At 51.6% G+C, this 20583-nt stretch overlaps 1 protein-coding gene across 1 annotated transcript; it reads right to left on the minus strand.

The window, feature by feature from the left end:
• Positions 1-735: 735 nt before the first annotated feature.
• On the minus strand, positions 736-17222 carry LOC100904257 (protein sax-3-like). Its single transcript, XM_029113270.1, has 13 exons — positions 16886-17222; positions 16601-16731; positions 14356-14515; positions 8100-8393; positions 7486-7971; positions 7174-7274; positions 6137-6824; positions 5570-6047; positions 5191-5331; positions 4714-5041; positions 4233-4548; positions 1401-1516; positions 736-831 (listed from the first exon to the last, which is right to left on the minus strand). The coding sequence occupies exons 1-13, from the start codon at positions 17220-17222 to the stop codon at positions 736-738; spliced, it is 3672 nt and encodes a 1223-aa protein (XP_028969103.1).
• Positions 17223-20583: the final 3361 nt, after the last annotated feature.

The raw sequence follows: 20583 nt of genomic DNA on the forward strand, positions 1-20583 counted from the left end.
CGACTCATCACTCGGTCTCCTTCTCCGCTGTCTTCTCGATTCAACGAATGGCTGGATCTACCTTTGGGTATGCGCTCATAATTTTCGCTCGACGCACTTCGACATCATAAACTCGCTCGTGTCCACTCGCGTTGTTCGTATCTGAGAACACTTCTATTTCTGATAAGTCATCTATGTCGAGAGGATTTTCTCGAGTGGTCACGGACCCATATGGGATAACTTTCGGAACTTCCTTATTGTGCTTTTTTCTCGGTCCCTCTTCCCTCCAGGAATTTCGGAGGATCCGTCTCGATTGAGCTTTTGCCATCAATAGCCGGGATCTTTAAATTTTCCGCCTATGTTGTTTGCAGTACAATCGGAGCACCGACTCCGACCGCAGAGCTGATTGAGATACGATGTGCCTCATCACAAGCACCATTATTATTAAGAGGCGTGCATTCTGACAGTGATCCGAACCATCGAGGTGTCAAGAGTTAATGAGGGACCATCACTGAACATCTGTTCCTCTTCTTCTCATCCTCTCAATTGTTACCTCAGACGCCGCACGAATTTCCAAAGTCATGAGAGATACGAAACTGAAAAAGATGTGTCTATCTACATGCCAGCCGGTGTGTCTGACTGTCTGCTCGCCTGCCTTTTCAACCGCCTACCCGACTGCTTACTTGTAAACGAGTCGCCGAACAAACGAACGATTAGTTAAGCTAGCTCGCTCGCTCGGAGTCTTTCTTCATTCATTCATGGTTTATCCTTCGGTTTTCGGTCCAGGTTCTTGCGGGTTTGAGTTCCCGCTTGTGGTGTTTTTGGCGGAGGGTCCCTTTTAATAGCTTCACACTTTAATATGAGCCTCAAGCTCATTAAGTCGTCAGACCAGAGTACTCCTCTGACTGCATCGTTGGCGAGTTTTTGCCGAGACCGGAAGCCTTTTAAAGGAGGAGGGGTGAATGAGAGACATTTATCGGAGTCGAATCGGCGAATGGAGATCTCTGGGAGACCGAGACCGAATGATAAGTATCGGAGACTGTTGCGAGATCTCAAAATACCTGGTAGTCCCAAGTCCGAGAAGATTCTGGCGAAAGTCCCCTATGAAGTTTCACTATCATATATTCCGGAGAAATAGCTCGAAGTTCTGGCTCGAACTAATCTCTGTAGCGAATTGCCTGAGCGGCGACCCCCCCCCCTCCCTTCTCAGGTATTGGAGCCAGAATATGGAATGAACCTAACGCTAGCCTAGCCCAGACATAATTTCCTGGAAGATTCCGGGCACCGCCAGCGCTGGTCTTGTTATTCATCTTTCTTGTCGAGTTCATTCGGTGACGACAGCGTCGATCCGGACAAGCGAGAAGTCGACATCATTCAGACCCTTTGATACAGAGCGATTTGCCACTATTCGTCGAGCTTACTCGGAAACATGAGAGACAATCGAACAAATTGCTCAAGAGGAGCTGGGTCGAGCCGTTCCCTAATTCGCCGAATGCGCTGAGCCCATATACAATTATGCAACTGTCGGAAACGCCGACTCGCGTGCGCGCAGTACGCGTCCCCTTTAGTTTATCCGTAAGTCCTGTGTGGGACGACTCTTTTATAGATCGGCGACAATAAATGTCATTATCGCCGCTACATAATGTCCGATTCAATTCGAAGACCCGCAGCAATGTTTTCGGCTTTATTATGAGAGACGATAATGTGCAGCGATCATCGTAGTCAGTCAAGCATGCACGCGTGCGTTCAAGCGACGCTCGGACTTCGGCGAAACGTGCATATTTCTTGCTAAATTTTCCTATTGGTTTTTGGAGAAACCGCTCAAGGGCACCGCATCACTCGTAGAATAGAAAAGGAGTCACGTGGAAACCGACTCATCGACTTCCTGGGCGAATTTCTGGGTTTTTGAGAAATCTCCGCGGAAGTGTGGATTGAGGCAGACTCAAACGAGTCGCGGTCGATCTCAAACAGATAGATGCAGCGGATCGGAAGTCTTTGGAAAAACCACTCGAGTTGTGACAACTCTGACCTCAGGGCTCCGACCTTCGCGACGGACCCGAGCGACTGAATGTGTGGAGGCTCCTGTGGAAAAAACGTGTCCCCTCGATCGACGAGCGTTCCTTTGTTCGAGCTGATCACCGTGGATACACATCGTCCGATAGGGGACTCCCAGAAGTCAAATAGAAAGCGAAAAAAACAATTATTGGACTGAGGTGGAGTTCCGCCTCGCTCCGTAGTGCTCACGCTTTGGTGATTCGGCTGATGAGTGACGTGTGCTCTATGCCATACAACAAAGCAGAGCAAATTCAGACCGACGGAAAGTCGACCAGGATCGAGCGGCTCTTTCGTCCGCTCGTGCGACCGGCCAGCCGTCACTCAGCTCAGTCTAGTCAGTGAGTCAATCCGACATCAGTCAGTCAGTCAGTCAGTTCGTCTGTCTGTAAATCCTTGTCGGGGTCCGAGACGGCACAGAATAATACAGTCCAACCACCCAGCGGCCTGGCAGTCATCGTCAAAGCCTCAGCAACTTCGTTATCTGCTGGTTTTACAATCCGAACATCTGCCTGCGTTTTGGTTCGGGCTTGTTCTCTTCATCGGCGTCCTCTCATTTTTTATGCTTTCGTCGGCTCTTACCCCTCCCAGTCTTCTGCGGTCCCGGCTCCTGAACATTCCGCATTCGAATCTCAGAACTTCAAGAGCCAACTCGCGGAAACCACGATCAAGGCATCCACTACGCGCCACCATCCCGATGACCCTGATGTCGCACGAAAGGAGCGCTATCCACGAGTCCATTCTCTCATGATCATCGTCAGAGTCGTCATATCATCCGGAGTTTCCCATGAGGCTATCATGCTTCTTTTCCCTCGACATTGTCGCTATCAAATCCATCTGTTATGAGCCTCCGAAATGTACTCGGGAGGAGAGTCAGTTCTAGCGGAGGGAACGTGAACTTCTCATCCCCGATGCCGACTCCATTCGGGATAATCTGGCGGATATGATCCCCACTCCTTCAACTTCAAATAGGCGCGAGAACGCCGTGGTTGCGCCAAAAACGCTAGATCCTGGTAAATTTGAGGCGGAAAAGGAAGGAGGTGCGAACATATAAAAACCACCGCAGAAGGAATTTAATTGATGGAGGCAGCTTCATGGAAAGAAAGCGAAGAATAAAGTCGGCGCAGCGTTATGAGGGACTCCCGCGTTTCAAGCGGCTCTTATGATGCTATCGCGCTAGGATTAAAAACAACTTAATTTCCACACTTCCACTGTAAATGTTATCAACATTTATTCATTGTTTCCCTCCCGTTGTGTCAGGGTGTCGTCCCCCCGTTTTCTGGGATCGGAGTAATCTTCCACCATGCTGAATATGCTGCACTCACTCGATTCCGTACTTACAACACTCTTCAGAGTTCTTCATGCATTGAGAAAATTTCCATTAAATCCAACCTCCAACTCAAGAGTCTTACGAAGCTCCACGCCAGCATTCACTTTCATATGCACCTCTGCGACAAAATGTGCGATCACCTCAGAACCATACCCGAACGGTCGAGGTGCCTATCGCGTCTGCGATAGGACGAAATCAAATAATGAATGGACGTGGGCACAGTTCGGTTCTGCATATAGTCATGATGCGTGAAAAAAAATCATCAGCAGTCACCCAATGCTTCTGTAAGTGAGTGCTTGTTCGGTTGGAGGATTCGGCCTCCGACATGAAAAATCTATCACAGTAGGTTCCGCCGTCCGATTTTGACGAGCGAGTTTTTCCGCATATGGAGTAATTTTCAGCCTCTCCATCTAACTCAGGACCGTTCCATCGTACGTCGCAGACCCTAGGAGAAGGCTCGGGAAAAGATAGGGAATCACTCGACAAGTCATGTCGGCGGCGGCAGAACAAATCAGACAGTTTGAGCCGCTCCGCTATCAAACTCTATGTTAACTAAACGATATGCTTCGTTTGATAATTTACTAAATATTCTCAAGCCGAAGCCGGTGAAGCTCCAGCTTCCTGAGTGAGTCCGAAACTCGGTCAGACTAGATGTATGTACAAGAGAGATCGTGTTCACTTCCTAACGAGTCAACGCTTCGATATTCTTCACCGTCAGTTTCCTATATATGTACAACGGGCAGTTTCTTTCAAAGCTCTCTCCCTTCCTATCCAGCTTGCTGTAAGAGGGCTAATATCTACAACTCCACCTCAAATCGCAGATTCCCCTCCGCGATCCCCCCCCTCTACTCTACCTATCTGCTGCGGGTACTGTTGCTTTCGAAAATCTCAAGTTTCCGCGCTGTGACTGGAGTACATAACGATCGGCTGTATGTTGGCACCGTGATGTCGTCTCTCGATGAAATCGGAACGTCCCGTCGACGTTGTTCGTCGACGTCTTCCTCGGGCACCGTATTGTAGATCGGCTCGTTCCTGCCACTATTCCTACCCCACGATTGCATTCCCGTGGAGTCGTCTTCGGAAAGGGACGTACTGTCCGAACCTTTGAGGTTTTGAAGCGCGAGACCCCTCTGGTAGCCTCCCACGCGACCAGTCGTCCTCACGCGTCCGCTGCTTCTACTCGACCTCTGAAACGACCGAGACACAAAATTATGGATCGAAACATTGATTAAGGGCTCGCCTTCCCTATCCCCGTTTCCCGACAACTCCCGAGACAGGATTCAGGGAAGCATGAATTCCCCCGGAGAGACTTTGCAGGCCCCAAGAATGCGGTTGAAGCTCCGAAAACTTACCCCGCTCCTTCTGCTGTAACTCGAGGAGTCTCCGTTGCTGGCGTCGCTGAATGATTTCCGCGCCTGGAGCAGACCTTCAAACTCCTGCGACGGGTGCAATCCTGTCACCGACCGAACTGATTGACGTCCGGCCTGTGCCTTATGCAGAAGTTCGTTGGGTCGATGTTGCGGGAGGTTCGCAAGTATCGTAGTGGAAGCATACGGCTCCGGAAAAGACGGGACGTGCTGGTTGTAAGCGGGGAATGCTCCGAAAGTGTTGAGTTTCTGCTGACCACCAACCTCTGCGTACTCTCCTTCTTCCCGTTGCAGGTTCAGAGGCGTGTATTCACTAGACGGGAAGAAACCGCAAGAGTGTGAATAAAACAGTGACTTCGGGAAAACATTTCTTCCCCCTCTCCACCCACTCCGCGTGCAGTTTTCCCCGTCCCAAGGGTTCAGGTCTAGAATATTCGAAGTTTGACGAAGTCTTGAGCATACCTGCAATAGTTGACACCGTCGAGTATTTTCATTAGCTTGTTCTCGTAGAGAACCTCTTTCTCCTTGGTGGCATCGTTACAGCTGTAGACTTGACTCCAATTTTGCGCCGGGACCGGGTGACCGAGCGAGGCGAATAGGCTGCTGAGAGAAGCGATACGTCGTTGAGTGGTCTATTTTATTTAGCCGGCGCGACGACGGCGCGGCGGCGCCACGCCATCCGAACCAATAGCAGAAATAACAGTGGAAGTTATCGCACTAGCTACTGTGGTCGTAGTGGAAGTATGTAGTAGTGGCCACAAAAACCACTCGACGATGATAAAGATGTTGGCAACACTTGAGACAGCTTCTTACGAACGAGCGGAATTAACTCAACACTTACTTGACGTCGCCTCCCTTCGAGACCGGCACCGATGACACGGTGGTCGCCTTCAAGTCTTTCTGACGCTTGCAGAGGAAGAACAGAATCCCTGCACTGATCGTTATCAGCACGAAACACAACACCGCCGACAACAGAAGAACCAACCACGGTTCCTTGTCCTTGGCATCGGCAGCTAAACTTCGGATGAAGTCCTCGTCCGTCGACAAACCTACGAAATGACTCGGAGGCCCGTCGCCCGCCGCCGTGAACGCGAGAATCTGTAGGCGATAACGCATTTTCTCGACGAGGTTCGTAAACACGAAGTGGGTAGCGTTTGTGAGCACGTTGCGATTAGCGGTTTCTCGTTCGCCCAAAAGAATCAGTTTGTAGCCCTGCAGATATCCGTTCTGCTCGTGCGGCGGCGGCTCTCTCCATTGTACCCAGACACTCGTTGAATTGGCCACATTCACCGAAATATCGGTTACGGGTGCCGAGGGAGCTGCGAATTCGGACGCGAATGAGTAAGGGAGAGAATCTAGAGGTGGAAAATCCAATGGAGTCGGAAAACAAATTCCGGACATCACTTACCGTCCTCGAGGGTGCTGACACTCTTCATGTTGCTCGGGGAGCCTTCGACTGTTTTGTAGAAAGGCACCAGGAATAATTCGTAGGTTGTGAACTTCGAAAGCTCCTGGAGCACGAAACGGGTCCGCTTGCTGCCCCATACGGTGACCATGCTGAATCGGTCGTCATCGATGCCCGGGTTCAAGCTCCTGAACCAAAGGTAGTAGCCCTCCAAACGATCACGATCCCCGACGACCGTCCAGTCCAAGCTGACCGCAGTTGAATTGATCGCTTTGACGCTCCTGATCTTGACCTCAAGCTCAGCGAGCTCAGAACGAACTTTGCTCAACTGTTGACCGTCAGAACTCGACGAGAATCCTGAAGTTTTCACCGCTTTCGATATGGGCGACGGTCTACCGGTACCGTGGCTATTGCGGGCTCTCACAACGAACAAGTAACGAGTCTCTGCCCTCAGGCCGGTGAGCGTATATTTGGTTCCGCGGATCTTCTCGGCGGCCAAAAGCCAGCCCGACCGGAGATCTGGACTGAAGAATTCAAGAGAATAGCCCTCGACGTCGTCCTCATCGGAGTTATCTTCTGGCGGGGCATCCCAGACAAGACTGATTGAGGTGTCATCTACATTGGTCACAGATGGCCGACCTGGAGCTCCCGGCAGAAGCGAAGGCGGAGGCGCCCGTATGAAAAGCCCGGACTCTGGAACAGAAGACCCCGGGTGAGAACAGGTCACGTAACCAAGACAGACTAGCTTTCTTCGACGTTAATTGTCTGTGCCGGCGAGCACGAGAATATTTTTTTCTCGAATCTGCATACAGCTTCATCAGTTCTGGTTTCAAGCGAATGTCCCCCGAGGGTACGCGATGTTTGCTCATCGCGGAAAGTTGGCTCCTCAGTGACGAGGTATCGAACGGAGAATAAAGCGACAGGTACGAGGCGCATTGAGACCTTAAGCTCGCCCGTAGAGCTGACGATGGCACGACCGAAAGAACGAGCGATTGTAGAAATGACCGAACGGACGACAAAGTCTGAAAAGGACTGCTCACTAACTCACCGTGAAGGACCTTCAGAGACGCGGAGCGTCGTGTCTCGCCATTTTCTCCCCAGGCGATGCATGTGTACAGCCCACTGTCATCAGCGACGGCATCTAGAATTCATTCGATAGAGTTTCGTGAGATTTTTCCAATGATGTGTTGCCTTATTTCGACACTACATATATCGACGAGAGCCCTGAGTTTTTCATTAGAAATGTCGGAATCTGTGGGATTCTTCCTCGTCGGGCTGAAACGGATATCGACGGCTCGAGGAGCGAGCGGTTGGAATGAAGAACGCACGGACAGTGATACAGTCCCACATACCTTGGATAACGAGCGAAGTGTCATCAGCGCTGAGACGATCATCCTCTTCCTCATCAATGTCCCTATCATTGAAAAGCCATCGGATCTCCGGCTGAGGTGCTCCAGCACCTTCGCAGTGGAACGTCACCGATTCCCCCTCGGGAACAGTTTGGTTTACCGGAACGACAGCCAATAGCGGCGGTGGCAGATCTTCGACCGTCGCTACTTCGAGGTGCGCTCTCGACATCGCTGATCCAATTGACGATAGGGCCGAACAAATGTACGATCCCTCGTCGTCTTTTTGAGCATCACGGATCGTGAGAGTACCCGAAGCATCGACCGAGATTCGTCCGTAGGTTTTGTTGGTGAACATGAGACCTTCTTGAGAACCTTCACGACTCCAGAAAATGCTCGGCGGCGGACTGCCCGATGCCGCGCAGTGTAGTGTCGCTGTGCTGTGCAGAGCGATCCGTTGGTCCAGAGGGCGTTGTCTGAACAGCGGACGAGCTGGAATCATAATCGAACATCGTTTCGGAATCGCCCAAAAGAATTTCTCTCCTGAAACTACTTCTGCCGGTGCGTGGTATGCGCGAGTCCTCTTCTTCGTCTCTCCCCTTGCCCCGATCGGAACTCACATTCAATGCTGACTTTCGCCGATGCGGTGACCGTTCCAACCTCGTTCGAAGCCTCGCAGATGTATTCGCCCTGATCGCTGGAGCTCACGTCGTTTATCTCAACGATCGAAGACACGCCCGTACGTCCGTTAGAATTGATTTTCAGTTTCGAGGACACTTCGAGGGGTTTCCCGTCTTTCGTCCACCGGATGCTCGGTTGCGGATCCCCAGCGACGGTGCACTCAAGGCGGACATTTGTGCGGTCCGTTGAGACGACGGATACGTCCTCGGGCTTGACGACGAAATTCGGCTTGCCTGAAAGAAAGACCATGGAGCTCAATACATGATAATAATTGTAGCCGAGCTGCGTCTGAGCACCCTCCGGGACTAATTATTCAGATCCACGTCCAGTCATCACCGAGATCATCGTCAATGAGCTTGGATTCGTGTTCCAACCAATCGGAGGGAGTGTGCTCTCCGAAGGAGATTTTCTATTCCGTTACGACTCGAGCCGGCAACGGTCTCGTTGCCACGATTCACATCTTCATCGGTTACCGAGCTCAATAAGAATTCGTCAAAACCCTTTGTATGCGTCCGCTGCTGGTCTATGTCTACGGCATTCGGCAGTGGGCGCCTCCGGAACGGCCATCTGTACCATGTGTGCGTCTGTGTGCCCAAGTTAAGCTTCCAGCGGCGCTACCTGATCCGCACGCGAACATAGTCATTGCCTTGTTCAACGGCTTCGGCAGATATTTATAGATTGCTCAGTGCATCGTTTTGCTGTCCCGACAGTCGCTGGCTCGAAAACGTTGTTGTCGCGACGAGCGAGCACCCCTAATTCGGCGGGCTGTGGCTCAGGACATGAAAAATAATTACGTCGTTTGGCCGATTTTCTGCCGCTCTCACGTAAAAGCTTCGAGCATACGGGGGGGGGGGGTACAGGGCAGCATCTTTGCAGTGGACAGCGCCGGCTGCCTCGCGAAAGGCAGACGTTCGTACATTTCATCGTACGTTTCGCAGCAGAACATAATTGCAGAATCACCATCAGCACCACCGCCGCCACATCTACCACCGATGCTCGTCGTCGATGCCGCCGCGACAGCAACGAGCGGAGCCAATGGATAATCGTCGCCACTTACACAAATAAAGGTGAGTCTCGATAGACAAGCAGACAGCTCCGCCGGACCGAGCCGATCACCGGTCCTTACACCGACTCAGCATTTCTCCAAAGAACGGCTTTTGCGTGATCTGACAGCTCAAGGCGCTACTGCTCAATCATGAGATTATAAATTTATCTCTGATCCCTCGAAATGTCCAGCGCGTCATAAGCCAACGGAACAATTCGACACACAATACGTGACCGACAGAAAAATAATTTGTTCATTTTAATTGTTCAGAGCCGTGGTACAGATTCCCAGCGTTGGGCGCGGATCATCATCGCATTACACGGAAAGCTTAAGCAGCTCAATTACGCCCTCGTATCCGAAGTCTCCGCAACACCTCGAAGTAGGGAACGTTAGCAGAGTGAGCACCCGGGCCTCTGCGTCCAACGCTCGAATCCTGGCGCTTGTCTTTCTCGCTTAACGTCGGCTCTGATGAACGGGCGGGACCGAAAGATAATAATTCCATTCTCGTAAATTAGAGACGCCCTTGGAAACGCTTAAATACAGTGTATGGACACCGAAGACAGCGACGAGCACAGGACGGCGACACGTAAGAGCAGCAACAAGTGTGGGCGCTCCGATAAGATGTTTGACATGTCGGCTTTGTTTGAGCTCGCCGTCCGTCCGTCCGTCGACTCGCTTGCTCGTCCGTCCGAGGGATGAATCGATGCCCCACAAAAGCTTCTGAGGTCTACGGGACACGTCTGAGCGCTTTCTGTACGTCCGACCCTCAGTCTACCAGTCAGTCGTTCGGTCGGTCGGTCGCTCGCTCGCTGGGTCGGTATGTCTCGCTGAATGGTGTTCAGACTTGTTCTGAGTGCTGCTTCAAGCGGACGATCGAGAACATCGACTGACAAGTGACTGAGAAACGGACAAGTGAAGCAGCGACCGACCGACAATGGCCGCAGACAGACATATTTGCATAACTCGCACCATTGCTAAAGATCGGCTCACGGAGAAATATGTTCAGGGATAGCGTGCACTTCATGAGTCGGCCCTCCAGACCTGAGCTTCGTCGTAAGCGAAGCTATGTGTGTCGCTTGTTATGGACTGAATAAACAAGATTCCGAATCTCGAGTTCTCGGGATCCAGCACGGACCGAGAATCGAGGCGGATATTTCGAATTGTGACACACGCAAGAGAAACGATCGAGGAAGATCGATGCCGGGAGAGAAACTCCGAGGAAATATGACTCACTCGGCCCTACGATTAAAGCGGAGTATCGCCTCGAAGGCGTGCTTTCAGTTTTTAGAGCCACCGGCAACCCGAGAACTTTGTTTCTTAGTCGCCGGACGCGACGCGCCTTCCGGTGAATTAATTCGTCTTCGCACTTGCTCCACCCTTTGCGCTGAGAACAACCTTGAGAAGACTCTTGATTCGACATCATAATCATTTCGTAGTATCCGATCCGACGAGATCGATGACTAAAGAAGTTTTTGAGCACTCGTGGGAAGGGCTCACCATGGGGTTCATTCTCTCGAGAGAAGACCCAAGTCCGGGAAGGCTCATCAGAGCTGCGACCTTCACGCGTAGCGACCGGGGGTCGAACCTTCAATCGTGGATGTCGGGAAGGCTCGATGTGATGCTTCAATTCTCGATGAAAGAGTGATATTTATTCAATCAAAATGAGATAATTAGCCGAGTGATTTCTCGGAGAGCACAAAAAGCCAGGGGAAAAAGTTTCCATCCAGGTCGGGACTTCTGAGAACCAAGCTGAATTCGGAAAAGTACCGAATCGATCCGGCTCGGGAGTCTCCAGAAAGAATATCATACAACAATCGAAATGAAAAATAGTCGCTTGTTTGTGCAGCACTCACGTCGACTCCGGTGACCGGGCCATGACGCCCGTGGAGCCGAGCGGCAACGAGAGCTTTCAGAACATTTTTCAAACTGGACAACTACGACCGGCGCAGCTCGCTCCGCGAGCAGAGATTGAAATCGAAGACGCAGAGCAGTACGTATAAAGCGAACGACGACTTTTCTTTTTATTCTCCTCAACTATCCGAGAAACGCGGACGGTGAGGTACTGTCCAGCTTCGCCAAATCGTCAAGTCCTCTTGCCTCGGAGGAGCTGTTTTCTTTTTGTTTGTTCATTTGTTCTCGATAGGAACACCTCCTGAGCCCTTGCTTGTCAAGCAGATACCTATCTCAGTTGTCTCACTCGTCGGAGTCATAAAACGCCAGGTCCGATAACATCGGACCGTACCGAACCTACGACCCCATGACGGCCGGCAAAGCAACGGGGCACAGCGGGGCAATCAGGAATTAGCAGCTCTTTGCCGCGGGATCGATCGAGGCTCGACGAGGTTAGCACCGGTGATCCATCGATCGTCGCTCGGGGGGTTTATGCCAGTAAACTCCTTGAGTTTACTGGCCGCATCTTCAGACGGCTTGAGAAGGAGGGGAAAAATAATCAACTTCAAAACACGACCAGATTAGCAACGACTGAACCTGTTAAGACACTGAGGCATGAGCGGGGCTCAAAAATCCATAGAATCTAATCTGGTTCTCGATACGGTCTCGATACGTCTCGAGTTGATGAACGAGCAGACATCGGACACGTGAATTCTACGGCGGCGTGCGGTGTTTGCAGATGGTGACGGCGCATGATACTGCTCCGCGGGAAGACAAGCGGCGCTCATGATTCGACAAATCCCCTGCTCATCCAACTAAATTCACCGGAACGTCCGTGGACTTAAATTCAGTCAGACATCTGTCGGCCAGATGCTTGTCAATGCTCCGTGAACGCTCTATTCCTTCTCCTGCTCCAATCCTGCTCCTCGAATTCCGCCCGTCTATCGCCCGGCGAACTCCTCCGGGTCTCTTCACCTACTTTCAAAGAATGCGTCCTCTGAAAAACGTCTCGAGACGCTTTTTCCCTTCGAATTATTCCCTCTCCGCCCCTACAGCGTTTTTCATCATTCCCGGTCCTTAAGGGTTCTAAAGGCCGTTCTCGAGATTTCAACGTTATTTATTTGCCCGCCGTTTTCATCGGCGCCTCGGCTCTCCGGGTCGAGCGCGACGATTAAACGAAGAACACGCTGAAGAGGAACGAAGAGGCGAGATTGAAGAGACCTCAAAAAAACGGAGGCATTGGATTAGGGGCCACCTTGCAGATCTTGTGTGGGACGACATGATAGACTTTCAGTGGCCTAACCAATTTCGGCGCCGAGATCTTGACGCGATCCGCCGTTGCGGTATCAACAATGCTGCGCCGCTTTCAATGCAATCCGAGAACAACGGAGACGAAGTTTCAATTCAGAACGGGTTCCGACGCTTCTGTCGGGAACCTGAACCAGGAATGCCGACGCGAACTCTGGCGACTTACGAGTGCCTCGGAACAGCAAGAAAAATCGCAGAATCAACCGCGGCGGTAACAGTTAGCATGACATGATCGTACGAAGGAGACGAATCGCTCTTCGGAGCTTTTAGATTTTCGTTTAGAGATTAATGAGATCGTCACACTTCGATCAACGGCGGCAGCAGCGGGAGTCGCTGCTGAAGTAGCCGTCGCCAGCAACATCGACGAACACAAAACTCTCCTCTGCTTCTTCTCTTTCTGTTGCTTCCTACGTGCCACCTGCTTCCCTCTCATCGGTTGCAGGGAGAACAGCATTTTATTTTTTCCTGTTAACTTCCTCTCCATCTCGCCGTCCAGCGTGGCATCCATGGCTACCGTGAAACGTTTCTGAGCGATGCGACTCTCACGCGGAATCAGTGACTAACTGTTCGGCGCTTCGACTGAGGAAGACGGATCGTTTTTCGAGGCACAGAACCTTGCGTCTTCCCTCGTTCCTACGCAAGACGGAGCAAGCAGGCAGAAATTTTCACAGAAAATGAAGAACCCGGCCACGACACACGAAGCCTGTCCCCTTGAATGGAAACGAAGAAAATTGTCCTCCAGCATGAAAAAAAGGGCTCCGTGTCTCTACGACTCGGAGAGGTCGAGGGAGAAAAGGTTGGAGCAAAATAGTTCTGACCGATCATGTTCGACACGTCGTCCACGACGACCCAAGCCACCGTGATAATCTCTCCTAGCTCCCTTGCGGCTTATCTCTGCTCGGCTTCAGAACGGTCACGTCGCCGGAGCACGAGCCCTCAAAAGGCATCAATTGAGCATCATCTTGAGGAACGGGATCCAGAACTCCTCGAGTTGAAACCCAGTTTAGCGAGGAAACCGTCATCCGACGCGCGGCTATCCGGACCTATGTATCTATGCGTCCAATTAATGTGATGGCGACGACCATCGTTCGGAGCTCCCTGACCGACGTCGACGACGTCATCATCGCGTCGTTTTCTGTCTGTTTTCGCTGCCAACTGCGGTGGACAGCGATTACTACAGTTGTGCAGTGCTCGCTCGCTCGACGCCGAGATGTTCCCGATCATCGGAAACCGAAATACTGGAGCTCTTATGGAAATATTCCAAGTCGGGAAACTCGTTTCGCTCTCCGAATGGATTCACCGATCGTGACGTTTCCGAGAAATTTCAGAATCGATGTTCGCTATCGTAAACTTTTCCTTGGGCGCTCATTATTTTGGCGGGTGCTCCGACTCGCGGTCAAATCCCCACGGCGAGGATGGCGAGCTGGATCTGGTGTAGATTTGTTTATGGAATAGGAACACTTGACTAGGAACGACTCGGCCCGTAAAAGGATCAATGTGTCTGTCTCACAAGCGAGTTGTGTCGAAAAATCTAAACAAACATAGCCGTTAGAGCAAGTGAGCATCCGTAGCAGCCTTAACGTCGTCGCTTTCTTCTGTTCCGACCGACAAGGGAGGAATTCCACAAACAGCTTCGGAGTGTTCGACGACGGCGACATGAGCAGCTCGACACCGAGTTATCGTGAACCACACGGAAGGCTACCGCAAGCGGTGGCTTCTTCGAGTTTTAATCTCGTAGACGACTCACGTGAGTGACGTTCTTGGAACGACTTTTCGCAACTGAGTTTCTCCACGTCTTCAAATCTAAACATCTTAAGCAACAACAACCCCACACAACAACTAAAACAACAACGCTTCCCGCTTCGACAAGCACCTTGACTGTGGGCTAGGAGACAGACAGGATGCGATGATCAACTAATTACATAACTAGTAGCTCTCGATAGAAAACTCACTTAGCACTCGTAGTCTCGCCGGAGTGGTTTCCCGGGTCCCAACGATGTTGTCCGCTTTACATACATAAGATCCCTGATCCGAGAGTCTCACATCCTGAATGAAGAGCGCTCCGGTGTCGTCGAGCAGTCGTAATCGGCTCTTTCCGGTACCGACATTAACCTGGAAAACGAGTTTATCGAATTCAGTCTGGTGAACTATGAATAAGTCGAATTCAAAACAAGAAATGAGTTGACCGCTAAATAAGTTAAATGAGTCAATTTTTCGGAGCGAGACTGCCATCAGCTGCGAGTGACAATCGACACCTTGAGATTCGCGTCGGCTCTCGCTCTCTATGAGAGGCTCCTCTGGAGGCTTATCGGAGAGTAAACGAAAGTCGAATGTCTAAACCGCGGCTTGGAATCTCATCATAATGATGTTCGCGTTCGCAAATGAATCGATCCGCCTCGGCACGCCGATCATGGACTCGATCTCGCTGATGAAGAGCACGCTCAATATCGGAAGGCAAACGGACACAGGGAGGGAGAGTGACAGAATCTCTGTCTCTCCAAAGAACGAGTGTTATTTGCTTGTTTGTTCGATATCTGTTGAGCCAATAAACTCATCAATCAATCAGTCGGCCTGCCGCTCGGTGCGCGCCGAACGATTCGGCAGCCGGTTACCGGTCGAGGAACTTGATCTCAGCGGGAGCGAGGCTATTGGATTCGCTTGTCGTCGAAAAACTCTTCCTCTGGAGCAGAAGGAAGACCGAGAACCCCAACGATATCGTTGGGAGCCTCTGCTCGGTGGGATTGTTCATGAGCATGGATATTCCGAAACGTCCGGATTTCGTAGGATCGACGACCTCAGTGAAGACGTAATATCCCAGGAAGTCTCCAATTTCTAAGGAGCGAAATTATCGCATCGCCGCGCTAACTCTGAAGCACGTCGGAAATCAGCAGCGTCAGTCACGGCATCTCTCACCGCATCGACTGCGACAAAAAAGATGTCGGACGAACCTCAGCATGGCGTCTTCACCGATCGCTGCAACCGCATACCTACACGCTTCGGTCTCGGCGAACTTGCTATCCTAGACTCGGTGGGAGACAGAGCCGCTGCGACAAAGCGTTCTGACAGATCGTCTTGAGCGTTGTTGTCCAACGTGCTAAGGCGGACGATCCTTCGGAAAAAGCGTCGACCGACCTAATAAAGTGGGAGTCTAGTTTCGCTCGGGGACACGTGCGAATTTATCACAGATCGCGCCATCTGATACTTTGGATCGGTTATATGTTATAAATGATGTCGAGTACATATAACGTGAACTTGGAACAAGGCTCGGCCGACTCTCCTCGTCGCTCTGCCTGGAGTTGCTCCCAGAACAAAAGGCGAGGAGAAGGATGGACCTGAGCGAGCTACTCGGCCGAGGCAAAGGGTCCGGTCTGAACTCAAAAGCGCCACGGATCCAACTCATATCGAGATTCAAACCAACAGGTGCTCCCGCGGTGCGCAGCACCAAGCACCAGCGGGGTCTGAGGCATCGAGAGCACCTAGTCCGAGATTACCGCCGGTGACGGCGGCGCTTGTTCAGAGATATTTTTATGCATACAGACGAATCGAGCGAGCTTTCTGAAAAACTCCAGCTGTCCTGTCTGTCTGCTGGGTGACAACAACAACATCACCGACAACAGCATTCTCCGTAGACACCAGCGGTCGCCTCATCTTTTACGTCGCCTTTTTCTCTCCTCGGATCGTCTACTCTCGTGTCGTTCTTGTTCAACATCGACGGACTATAACGGACAGGAGAAGCATGCGAAACGCGGGCGCCAGAATCGCACGACGACGGCTCTCCGCTAACCCAATGGTCGTCTACGGAGGGGACTGGCCAGCAGTCAAGCATGCCGGAACACAGACAACGAAGATGACGACCACAGAACAGCTCCCACTGTTTCACGGTTTCTCTGTCAAACACAACGAGGGTGTTCTTCTCGCTCGATTTCTCGGTTTTCGAGCCGATCTGTTTTCCCCGCGCGGTTCCTCTACTCCTCGCCGCTACCGTTTACCGGTGGCACTTTTCGGGAAAGCCGCCCGAAAGCACTCTCCACGACCATACTCTTCATTAAGGAATTAGAAGATGAAAGAATTCATCCCTACCCTCCGAGTTCGCTGTGAGACCACCAAAAAAAACGAAGAAACTGAGTCGGCGGTCTCTCCAGCTGATTATTAATTTTTATAAACTCCGGCAAGTGACTGACTCTGGAATGAACTCACCGGTAATCCTTCTTTAAGCCACACGACCGTTGGTTTTGGCACTCCAGCAGGCGGCTCGCATCGGAGCACCGCTGTTTCGCCGAGAGCTGTTCCCACATCAGAAGGAGTGACTTTGAACTCTTCTCGGAGATCTGGATGGTTGAGAGAATAAAGTTTCGTCAGATTCGCCACTGGAATCCCCGAGATGGACGGATGACATGTCACCCTCCGTCGCGATCAATAGGGATTTCTGTTCGCTGTTCCCCCTCGAGACTCCTTCAACCTCATGGACTCGGCCGTACTCACATGCGATGCTCAGGGTGGCGTTCCTGCTGCGAGTGGTTCCAGCTTTGTTAACGGCCTCACACCAATAAACTCCGGTGTCCTGATGGGAAACGGACAAGAAGAACAGAGTCCCTCCAGAAACCGTGCTGCCGCCGTGGTTTTTCACCAGTTTGCCTTTGTGATACCAATTCACCTGCTGGGACCCTTCTGCCCCACAGTTCATCTGGGCCGGATCATCACGGAGAGCGACAACGTCCGATGGGTGCTCCGTGATTTTTGGAAGATTGTCTGCAAGGGAAGAAAACAATGATGAATTACCCACGTGTCCACAGTTCAACATCGACCGATCTCGTGACATCAAGCGTAAGAATCCATCCGGTAGCAGGTTACTGCAAAGTCGATCCGTTTGGAATCACTATTGGCCGCCCCATTCGACTAGGTACATTCCTCACGAGTCTTGACCCTCGAGTATTTTAATCGATTATCGATCCCACATGCAACGCTGTGTTCAGGTCGGAGTTGAAATCGTCTGTGCACATGCCCACCCCACCGTTGAATTTCGGGAGGCTTACGTGCACGTGCCTGACCATGTGAGCGATTCGTGGGGACACGAACAGTCATTTGGAGCGGCGGTAGTGGTAGGAGAAAGGAAGAAGGGAAACGACAGCCACCCTCTAATGATCTGCTCGAGTGCGGATCACTCCTACAGCGGCATAGGCAGTAGCATCTGGATCATCGAACGGTGACTCGGTCGTCATAGTTCGACGGTGCTGTTTGGGTCGCTTTTTGGAACTATTCGACTCGAATGTCGGACTCCGAATGAACTTTGAGGCCCGGTCGCTCCTCCATTACTAGGGGTAGGTAGAGTCGGCCGGGAGCACCGAGACCAGATCAACGAGTCATACGGCAGAATAATTTAATCCGATGACATCATTGACGATCCTGAGCGAACTAGCCACTCGCTAGAGGGGGAGGAGAAGAATGGGGGGCAGGCGAAATAGAGATCACGAAGCGCTCAGTCTTGAGTAATTTCGATGAATCCGGGAAGTTCGTGCGAGACCGCTCACCGGTGAAATCGCCTCCGAGTTTTGAGAAGCGCAGTTCACGCCTCGAAAGGAAACACATGTTGTCTCGAACAACAGATTGGCAACGACCTGGAGCTATCACAAACAGGAAGATGAAGTTATTCTTCCAAAAAGAAACAAAGAATTAGTCGCGGCCTTGAACGCTTCCAAGCCTCGCGTCAGACACAACATCACTTGCAGCAGACGAGCGGGATTCTCGATTAAGCGACGAATAGCGTGTCGAGGGCCCCAAATAGCCGATAGCAGCGTCGTAACGAAACCATGAGCTCGATTCAGAGCTGAACAAAACCGTTTCTTCATTTTGACTTTGTGAAGTTTCACGCTCCGCCATCGGAATTTCCTTTCAATCCGGCGGGCTGTCAGAATCCCCGGCGCGAAAATATCCGCCGACTTCATCCCTGTCACCAAGTTCTGATTTGATTGTTGGCTCATCTTTTGATTACAGACATTTCCCGAGGATTAGCAACACACAGAGGATTCTCAGCGACATCGTGGGAAAAAGACGAATAGGCCGTTCCGAAACGTCATGCGACCGAACGCACAGGTGGAAAACGACGAGATCGAGACTCGTGCAGGATGAGAGCGGGGAGTGAGGAGGAAAGGGATCCGCGGGGAAATCGCAGAATCGCCTCCGGCCTGAACGGAGTTTCCACAGGCGGGCACTCACACATTCACTCTTAGAGAAGGGATGAAATTCGCTCGAGGAAAAAGAGCCGTGATCGCCTCCTGAGTGGTGGGAGGGAACGCCCTACTGTAATCCATTGCAAATTGGCTGAACGAGAGAATCGTTTCTTCTCCATTTTCGCACACAAGTCAAACGAGCACGACCTGTCACTGCCGATCGTTGGCGGGCTCGTTCGCTCCTACACTCACTCACTTATCCGTTTACTAGGCTAACTCTGCCAGAATGCGCCCGGAAACCGTGAGAATTTGTCTCGGAGTGTTGTTTACAAGACAACAAGGCCTCCTCCATCCCTTCGTCCGGTTGGCCGTCCCTTGGTCCGTCGTCGGCTCCGAATCCCAGTTCCAGAGCGTCTTCCGGAGCGTCGCAGCCTCCCGCGCTGGTGCGTGGGCCGGTCCCGGATGATCTATTTACATCCATATATTGTTTTCACGCAATGGTACGGGTCGAATTCCGGTCACAGTTATTCCGGATATCACCTCATGTTAGATATTCCGCACGGGAAGATCTGCCAGAAATCTACCGCATACTGGGGAAATACGCGACGCAAACGACGCGTATTTCCTCTTTTTCGAACCCAGTTTTATTGACTTTTTTCCGTCGCTAAACGACAGACGAGCGGTGTGAAGTAGGTGCAGTATATCACGACGATGATTCGCAGATTCGTTGGCCGGAGCATAGAGCGACCGATCCATCTGCCCGGCATGGATTGGTCGTAAAAGTCGAAACTTCGAACTCGCTCGCAATTGAAAGCGCCGTTTCGCGATCTGATTTGTAATCACGACGTCTACCACAATACGCAGAAGCTTCCGCAGTCGGTCTGGTTGTCGAAGACGCGCGTTGTCTCCCGTTTTTTTTCATTTCGTCTCGTACCGTGAGTTCTCCTCTCCCTTTCGTCATAGGGCACCGATGATGGTGCGCTCCGATGCCGTTCGTGAGGCGACGTGGAGGTCCAAGATCGAGCATTCCGAGCGGTTCGGTCGGTCGGAAGGTAGGTAGGTAAGTAGGTACAGAAAGAGCAGGCAATTGACGAGTGAACACCGTACCCGACGCGAATTTCTCCGACGAAAGCCGTTGGGAAAAATCCCGAGCGAAGCTCTGCACCCCTCTCCAACTTTTGCATAATAGCCACTGGACCTTGTGAGACCTAGATTCTGGGCGACGTCGACGACGACAATGTGTCCGAAGAGACGACGGTTTATGAAACTTTGAAATTCTAATGAGGAGCTCGATCAAGAAAGCGAATCGTGGACGTTCATCGCTGACTCCGATGCATATCTCAATCAAAGCATCTGCTTGGTCGGGTCGGGAATGATCGATTCAACGTTCGTGTGTCCATCGTCATTTCAGACAGTTCGAAACAACTGCCACCGATGTCGTCTGCCGCTGACGGTTCTATCCAATCGGTCGATTACGACTCTGTGTTACGGCTCGGGGATCAAACGATTCGAAGTCACCCATGCAGCGGGGCTGCCGCTGGCCTGATGGCGGGTTTCTCAAGACACAAGTTTTTCCACGGTCAAATAAACTCAAAAAAGGGGCTCGCTCGAACTCAGGGTTGGGGGGTAGGGGGCGCTCTCCGGGGTGGCAACCGTGCAGAGTAGGTAGTCAGGGAAAGCGGTGACAGACCAGGTGAGAGCCGGCGTTTTCCCATGCCAAAATCGATAGAAAGCTTCAGCAGCGAAGCATGAGATCCGAAAGTCAAGCATGGGCCGTGGGCATCACGAAGCACGAGTGTCAGTCATGGCGCACGGTCCCCGCACGCTGTGACGTCGCCGTCAACGCCCGCGCCACCGACGTCCCCCACGAATACTTAATTTTATTCGAATCAAACAAAGTATCGCTAGGTCGGCCGTCTTGGGAACTTTTTGTCCACTTCGGAGCTCCGAACTGGATATTTTGTCTGTGCTCGGAGTTTCTCGCGATGAACCCGGGAGCGGTCGGAAAATGAA

Source organism: Galendromus occidentalis, unplaced genomic scaffold (assembly GCF_000255335.2).
Source record: "Galendromus occidentalis unplaced genomic scaffold, Mocc_1.1 scf7180000076500, whole genome shotgun sequence".
NCBI lineage: Eukaryota > Metazoa > Arthropoda > Arachnida > Mesostigmata > Phytoseiidae > Galendromus > Galendromus occidentalis.

Excerpts from the sequence above, each read along its gene's own strand:
- LOC100904257 (XM_029113270.1), bottom strand. The coding sequence starts at position 17,222 with ATGTCACGAGATCGGTCGATGTTGAACTGTGGACACGTGGGTAATTCA. Across the intron at positions 7,275-7,485 it reads CACTTCGCTCGTTATCCAAG|ATGCCGTCGCTGATGACAGT; the intron begins GTATGTGGGACT and ends AATGAATTCTAG. Across the intron at positions 5,332-5,569 it reads TCGAAGGGAGGCGACGTCAA|CAGCCTATTCGCCTCGCTCG; the intron begins GTAAGTGTTGAG and ends CGCTTCTCTCAG.